At 42.3% G+C, this 8499-nt stretch overlaps 1 protein-coding gene across 1 annotated transcript; it reads right to left on the bottom strand.

Moving 5' to 3' along the window:
• Positions 1–3051: 3051 nt before the first annotated feature.
• LOC111150886 (putative 60S ribosomal protein L37a) lies at positions 3052–3318 on the bottom strand. Its single transcript, XM_022508566.1, has one exon. The coding sequence runs from the start codon at positions 3316–3318 to the stop codon at positions 3052–3054; it is 267 nt and encodes an 88-aa protein (XP_022364274.1).
• Positions 3319–8499: the final 5181 nt, after the last annotated feature.

Raw genomic sequence — 8499 nt, 5'->3', positions numbered from 1 at the left:
GTTGTTCCCACGTGTGTAAAACAGAGGTTTCTAGTAGTTTTCCCTTCCAGCCCAAGAGAATTGTTTTTATGCCCGAATGCCAAGTATTTGGTACCAAAATAGGTGTGAACTGAAAGGTAGGAGAGATGCTGCAGGCCTGAAGGGCTGGGGGTGGGGAGTGAGGACATAAGGTGTGTGTAAGCTCTTCGTACACTACAAAGGTGCTAGCAATGTGGGTCCTCTGTGGCTCAAAGCTTGCTTATGACGAGTGCTGCGATAGAGATGAGCCCTGAGCTACTGAGTTGCACTTTGAATGACATGAAAACCCCATTCCATTCCTGTCAGACCAGAAAACGTAGGAATTGTTCTTGAGACGTGGAGAGACTTGGGCGATTTGCAAATCATGCGATGGTTATGATGATGATTTATTTAAATTTGGAATCTCATCTGTTGATACTTCTTATCAGCACCCACTTATTTTGTCATAGTATTTCCTATTACCAAACTGTGGAAAATTTGATGTTCCCCAATGCCTGGCACTACCATCTCATCTGTCAGAGGAAGCCAGAGGTGAGAAGAGAATTAGAGAAAGTCTTGTGATTCTGTTATTCCCACCGACACCTTTCTTTCCTATGGGTTCTCCCTACAACCTAACTTTGTCTCCTTACAATACTCCTTTGCCTTCTGACTTTCTCCTTAATTCTGTTACTTGAACCCTAATTGAGAGGCTCCTGAAGAAGAGAATCACATTCATTCTGAAGGAATGCACTCACCAAGGAGAATATTTATCCTCTGCAAAAGCAGTTTCTGGAAACATTGCCCCATTTAAAAAAAAAAAAAAAAAGGCAACAGCAAAGAAGAATAACCCAGGACACTTACCTTGTTGGGACAGAGCAGCCACTCTGACAAATTACTTCTCAAAGCAATAGACAAAGACAGTGTTTGCCTTAAATTTTTTTTTTTTTGAAACTCAAACTCTTTGTTCTGAGAGGAAAACAAAGGAAAGCAGACTTTGATCAAGTGGTCTCAGTGTGGAAAATGATTTGCCTTCTCAGTCATCCTGGCGACCGCAGAAGGTGTCCCCCGCACTGAAGACACAAAGTTATGTGGGGCAGGAGCGGGATACTTCCGTAATCGCAGGGGAGGGCTAAATGACGAGTCGGAATCCCGGCTTTGGATTCGAAGAACATAAACTACTTTTGCCCCTTTTCCCCACCCTCCTGAACGTCACAGTTCCGGCAAAGCCCAAACCTCAGGGAAAGCTTGTTAAGTGGCTGCTCTTCTCGTGGTGGCCTTTAGAGGGTGCCAGAGTCACCGCCAACGTCCCAGTCCGTCCATAGCAGTTCTGCCTGCCCAGCTCTTTTGCATGGTTAGTCCCTTGAGCCATCATAGGAGCGGTGCAAAGGAGATCATAATTTAGGTGACTGTCACCTCATCAATTCTTTCATGTCTAGAGCTCTCTAACCCCAGAAATAGGATTTTAAAATCCAGAGCTTATAAGGGATTTAAGCAGCGTCATCCTTTTGGAAAGGGTGAGCAGAGGGAACTGGTAAAATGAGATTGAGAAAGCATAAAATTAGTTTTAAATATTAGCCTAGGGCACCATAAAAAAGAATAATTCCAGAAGCAACAATAGAATACTAAATAGGCACCATCTTTTTTTTCCCCTTCCTTCCTTTTTTTTTTTTTTTTCCCCCCTTCTCCATTGAGTGCTTGGAAGCTAGCCATCTTAAGTTCATTGAATGGTTTCTGGACTAGCAGCACAAATGCAAATGTCCACGGGAGTCAAGAGTGTAACTCAAAGGAGGAGAGGGCCAGGTTAAGATCGACTGGAAAGCACATCTCCAGTCTATTAGCTTTAGGTAATGGTGCTATTTGAGAGCATAAGTCCCAAATTGCAATTTTAGACTCTTCAAAAGAAAATGAAAATACAGATTTGTATATGCAATCCTATTTTGGAACAAATTAATTTTTTCTTTTGAAAAATATTAAGCTCACATAGAAGTTGAAAGAAAAACAGTTTTGTTAACGAGCACCAGTGTCTCCCTCACCCATATCTTCAGGCATCAACCTCTTGGAACATTTTCTTCTTCTCTTTATACACACACACGTGTGCACATACACGCATGCATCTGAGTATAGTCTTTATTTTTATGAAGATTTTATTTATTTGGGAGAGAGAGAGAGAGAGACAGAAATTGAGGGAACGGAGGAGGGGCAGTGGGAGAAGCAGACTCCCTCTGGAGCAGGGAGCTTGACTCAGGACTTGATCCCAGGACCCTGGGGTCTTGACCTGAGCTGAAGGCAGACGCTTAGCTGACTGAGCCACCCAGGCACCTTGAGTGTAGTCTTTAAACACCAGGTGCCGCAGGGACATTCTTCCACACATTCACATTACTATTACCACATCTAAGAAAACTGATACAAATTCGATAATATCATCCAACATACCCAGGCTACTTTCACATTTCTTCAGTTGTCTCCAAAGCATTCTTACCCAGTGGCATGCCAGAGCTGGCTTGTGCCGTGAGAAGGTGTGCGTCCCTTCCACCGCCAAGTTCAGTGAAACCACAGTAGCTTGGCATTGGTCAGGGTGGGACTCTTCATACCATGGAAACTGGCAACTGCAGTAAGTCTGGGGTCCTCCCCACCCCATGGCTAGTTTACTGGCACATGACTCTTTTTATGAGCTATAACTGGTACACAGAAAAACCCTGTGTATATTTAATGAATGTAATTTGATGAGTTTGGAGTTTGGATGCATTCCATACACTTGTGAAGCCATTACCGCAATCAATAATAAACATACCCATCACCTTCAGTAAGTTTCCTCATGCCCTTTTGTTTGTTTTTGGTAAGAATACTTGAAGTGAGATCTACCCTTTTAACAAATCTTTATGTGCACTATATGTATTTTAACTATATGTACTGTGTTGGACAGCAGATTGCCAGAACTTACTCATCTTGCATAACTGAAAATTTATTTATTTATTTATCTATTTTTGTTACATAAATTAACCCATTTATTATAGGCTAGCAATGTTTTAAACGGTGGCGCTTCCACTGGTCTTTCTACTCCTTCAGTCTTCTGATGGCAGACTCTACTGTGACGGCAGAAGTGGTGTTGTAGGTCCAGGCGCCACGAGCAACGGTTTTCATGCAGAAGCCACAATGCCAGATCCCCACAGCTCGTCTTTTCATCTTGGTTTTGCCACAGAAGGAGCAAGCGTACTTGGCATGCTGGTTTATCTCAATCTTCTTCACCATCTTCCTGAGGGAGGCACCATAACGGGTCCCGTATTTGCCCACGATTCCGACCTTCTTGGTGCATTTAGCCATGTTGCCGCAAACTAGGTCTGAGTCCAGAGAGGACAAAACTTTATTTATTTTTAAAGATTATATATTTATTTGAGAGATAGAGAGAGAATGAGCAGGGGGAGAGGCAGAGGGACAGGACACTGGGATCATGACCTGGGCCGAAGGGAGATGCTTAAACAACTGAGGCACCTAGGTGCCCTAAACTGAAACTTCATATAAGTTGAACAACTGTCTATTTCCTTCTGCCCCCAGTCAGCAACCACCACTGTACTCTCTTTGTCTTTGAGTTTAACTATTTTAGATAAGAATAGTACAGATTGTCTTTTTTTTTTTCCCCCCAAGTAGGCTCCACGTCCAGCATGAGGCCCAAAGCAGGGCTTGAACTCATGATTCTGAGATCAAGACCTGAGCTGAGGTAAAGAGTTGGACACTTAACCCACTAAGCCACCCAGGCTTTGTCTTTTTGTGACTGGCTTATGTCACTGAGCATGATGTCGTCTCCAGGTGCATCATCAGTGGTTGTCATGTATTGCAGGACTGTCTTTGTTTCTGTTTCTCTTTCTCTTTTCAATGCTGAATGATACTCTGTTGTATTGAATAGTGTATTGTGTAGCATGCTTTCTTCATCTCCTTATCTGTCAAATCCTGATTTCAGGGCTACTGGGTGGATCTATGCCGGATCCCTGGGTAGCTCTAATTTGAACTTTTTTGAGGAACCTCCATACCACTTTCTCTAGCAGCTGCCCCATGTTACATTTCCACCAACAGTGTACAAGTGGTCTAGTTTCTCCACATCCTCAGCATTTCTTGCTACTTTTATTGTGTTTTTAATAATAGCCATCCTGACAGTGATATTTCACTATGGTCTTGATTTGCATTTCCCTGATGATCAGTGATGTTGAGCACCTTTTTATATAACTGTTGGCCATTTGCATGTCTTTTTAAGAGAAATATCCGTTCAAGAACTTTGCTCATTTTTTAATCAGGTTCTTTTTTGGTTGTATTTTTTGTTTTTGGCTATTAAGTTGTAGAAGTCTCTTACATATTTTGGATATTAGATATTAACCCCTTATTGGATGTATGGTTTTCAAATATTTTTCCCATTCTGTAGGCTGTCTTTTCATTCTGTTAATTGTTTTGTTTGCTGTGAAGAAGGTTTTTAGTTTGATGAAGTCCCACCTGTCTGTTTTGGTTTTGCTATCTGTGCCCTTGGTGTTATATCCAAGAGATCATTGCCAAGACCACTGTCAAGAGGTTTTTTTCCCCAGTTTATCTTTTAGGAGTGTTATATTTTTGGTCTTATGTTTAAGTCTTTAACCCATTTTAAGTTGATTTTGTATGTATGTGGTGTGATATAAGGTTCTGATTTCATTCCTTTGCAAGTGGATATCCAGTTTTCCCAGCATCATTTGTTGAAGAGACTGCCCTTTCCGCATTATGTGTTCTTGGAAGGCTTGTTGAAGATTAATTTCTGGGCTCACAATTCTGTTCTGTTGGTCTACATCTTTCTTTTTCTTTCTTTCTTTCTTTTTTCTTTTCTTTTTTTTTTTAAAGAGAGAGGTCACAAGAGGTCACAAGAGAGAGGTCACAAGCCCTGATGCGGGGCTCGATCCCAGGACCCTGAGATCATGACCTGAGCTGAAGGCAGCGGCTTCACCCACTGAGCCGCCAGGCGCCCCGGTCTACATCTTTCTTGACGCCAGTGCTATTTGTTTTAATCACTGTGGTTTTGTTTATTAGTTCTAGCAGGTTTGTTTGTTTGTTTGTTTGTTTTTTGGAGTCTTTAGGGTTTTCTATCTGTAAGATCATGTCATTTGCAAACAGGTAATTTTACTTCTTACTTTCCAGTTTGGGTGCTTCTTATTTCTTTTTGTTGCCTAATTGCTCTGGTTAGGACTTCTAGTACTGTTGACTGTAAGGGGCAAGAGGGAACATCCTTGCCTTGTTCCTGTTCTTAAAGGAAAAGTTTTCAGTTTTTCACCGTTGGGTAAGATATCAGCTATAGGCTTGTCATCTATGACCTTCATTATGTTAAGACAAATAGCTTTTGTACCTACTTTGCTGAGAGTTTTAATCGTGAAAGTGTGTTGAATTCTGTCAAATGCTTTTTCTGCATCTATTGAGATGATTATATGACATTTATCTTTCGTTTCGTTAATGTGGTGGGTCATATTAATTGATTTGTATATTTTGAACCACACACCCCTCTTTATAGTTATATTTTTCCTGATTAAGTAGCCAATCCAAATTTACAAATTGCATTTAGCTGCAAAGTCTTTTTAGTTTGGCTTATGCTGTCACAGTCTTCCAGCCTCCAAGGGCCCAGTTTAGGATGGGTCCTTATTATCTAGTTTGCTGCTGCTGGAACTGTTCTTCTGAAATAGCCTTTTAATTAGCTTCCTTACTTTCATTTGCTCCCCTATAATCTGCTTTCCAGAATGATCTTTTAAAATCATCAATTAGATCATGCTACTCTGATACATAAAAGCATTTGCTGAAGGGAATGTGTGGTCAGGGAGGGTTTTTCAGAAAACAGGAATATTATGCCATATAATGGTGGGGAATGGTCCAGGAGAAAGGGAATGATCAACAACTTGGGAGAGTAATTGGACAAATTGTAGGAGAGATGTCCTTGGGTAAGTGTGAAGGGTTGGAATCCAGAACGCTAGCAGGAATCGCCCTGCAGAGCATAGGTAGTCACCCTTAGTAATAGGAAAGGGCGTATGGGCACAGCCCCAGGTGGACTGGGAAGTGCGGTGGTGGGAACCTGGTGATGTTCTCTGCTCATTGTCACTATTTCTCATCTGAGAGTGAGCTGAGAAGGAAGTGGCAGAGGATGTGGGAAGAGGCGATGATACAAAATGGTCTCACCTAGGCGATCAGACTGGGGAGGGATGGGATTAGGGCAGTCGAGCAGAATCTGGAGGTAGTAGTTTTGCCATGAATCGGAGAGTGATCAGTTAGAGGGCTGAGTTGAGCACCCATGCAAGTGTGATATTACCGAATCATGAAGTCTAAGCTGGCTAATGAGGGAAATGAGAAACTGAGGGGAGGTGCGAAGTAGAAGATGGCCGAGTGTTTGGGTTGGAAGTCCCAGCGGTTAGAAGAGAATGTTAGAATGTTGAATGAGAAGAACTTAGCTGGAGGACAATGGCATAATTAGTGGAGAAAGGAATGTTTGCGAATCAGCCTGTGGAGAGCTGCTCTTGCCGAGAGTGACAAGGTCAAGACCTGCACTGGCTAATACAATAGCCACTAGACATATGGAGCTATTTAAGTTGAGGTTTAAATTAGTTAACATTAAATAAAATTAAAAATGCATTTCTCCATTAGCACTAGCCACATTTCAAGTGCTTAGTAGCCACACGAGGCTGGTGGCTATCTCGTCGGAGAGTAAAGATGAAACATTTCTGTGGTGGTGGGAAGTTCTCTTGGACATCATTGGTCTAGAGGGTGAACATAGTGGTGAGTGGTTGAGACGGCTGAAAGGTAAGGTCGTTAGAGGTAACCGGGTTAAGGAACTGAGAGGACATGATGGGGAAGGATTGTATACTTGATTGTGAAATCACTGAGTATTAGGAGAAAAATAATGGTGAAAGGAGAGATGTTGGTCAGAGATCCCTTCATTCCTCCATTCCTCCCTGCAGCTCTGAGCCTGGGAAGGCTGTGCTCCCCCCCTGCTCCAGGTGTGGGTCTTTAGTCAAAGGGGAATCCCATCCCCCCCGGAAATGATTGCCTCTGATGCAATTCAGGCCGTGAGGATTTGAGACACAAGGAGATTCACTGGAGACTTTTGGATATTTTTGGTCTTGTCCATGATCTCTTGGATAGAACACCAAAGTCACAGACAACAAAAACAAAAATAGACAAGTGGGATTTCATCGAACTAAAAACCATGAAGTGGAATTCAAGCCTGGCAGGCTGACTCTGGGGCCTGGGCTTTCACAGACAGTTCCAGCAGATCCCTGCTCTGCAAGAGAGACACACTGACAGGACAGATGGATTGAGGACTGTTAGATGACAGAGGGGGAGGAGAGGTCAAAGGATCAAGGTGAGCTCTTTTGTGTTTCAGAGCAAAACTGTGGATGAATGGAATTGTTATTCCTTGAGAGAGGTGCTCAAAGAGAATTTTAACTGCAAATATAGGGCAACTAAAGTTCTCTCTCTTCTGGAGGGAGATTTGGTTCTTTGTGTCTATTTGGTCAGGTCGAATTTATTGGCATAAAGTTGTTCATAATATTCTCTTACAATCCTCATAAAGTCTCCACAGGTGAAGGGCTCAGTCCTTCAGGATGGCCTCCGCTCTCACTTCAGCCCAGATTGTCATCTGTGCTTCCGAGGACCGGCTATAGATTGGAGATTCCATTGACCCCTCCTTGGGTTTGATTAATTTGCTAGAGTGGGTCACAGAACTTGGAGAAACATTTTATTTGCTGGATGTAACCCAGGAAAGGATTATGAAAGGATATAACCCAGGAAAAACAAGGTGGAAGACATGCATAGGGCAAGATACATGGGAACGGCGGGGGAGAGCCTCCATGTCTTCTCTAGGGGCATGAGTCTCCCCGAACTTCTATGTGTTCACCAATCTGGAAGCTTTCTGAACCCCTTGCTTTTGGGTTTTTATGGAAATTTCATCTTGTGGAGCCCGGCTCAATGAACTAGTGGTGATGGTTGATTTTCTGTGGGGTAGATCTGATTTGGGTTGTTGTTATGCCTGCTGGAGCACCCCATTTTGTTGTAGACTGAATTCTAGGGCAATGAGCACTCCCAGGCAGGATCATCCCTTTATTTTTATTAAGATAATTTTTTTCAATATAGTGATTCAATGATGATTATATATATATATATATATTGCAAAATGCTTACCATAGGTGTAGTTACATCTGTCAGCATACAAAGTTATAAAATTATTGACTCTATTCCCCACCCTGTACTTTTTGTCCCTGTGACCTACTTATTTCATAGCCAGAACTCTGAACCTCGTAATCCTTTCTCCCATTTTGCCCATTCTTCCGCCCTCCCTGTCTGGTAATCACTAGTTCCCTGTATTTATGAGCCTATTTCTGGATTTTGCTTCTTTGTTGGTGTTTTGTTTGTTATTTTGTTTTTTAGGTTCTAGGTATAAGTGAATCATATGGTCTTTGTCTTTCTCTGCGGTCCCTACATTCCTTTAGACAGGTTCCAGGGAATTTATTGAAC

The sequence above is a fragment of the Enhydra lutris genome, unplaced genomic scaffold (assembly GCF_002288905.1).
Source record: "Enhydra lutris kenyoni isolate GAN:26980312 unplaced genomic scaffold, ASM228890v2 scaffoldscaffold24, whole genome shotgun sequence".
Taxonomy (NCBI): domain Eukaryota; kingdom Metazoa; phylum Chordata; class Mammalia; order Carnivora; family Mustelidae; genus Enhydra; species Enhydra lutris.
The sequence above is the reverse complement of the archived record's forward strand: the minus strand, read 5'-3'. Positions and strand labels throughout refer to the sequence as shown.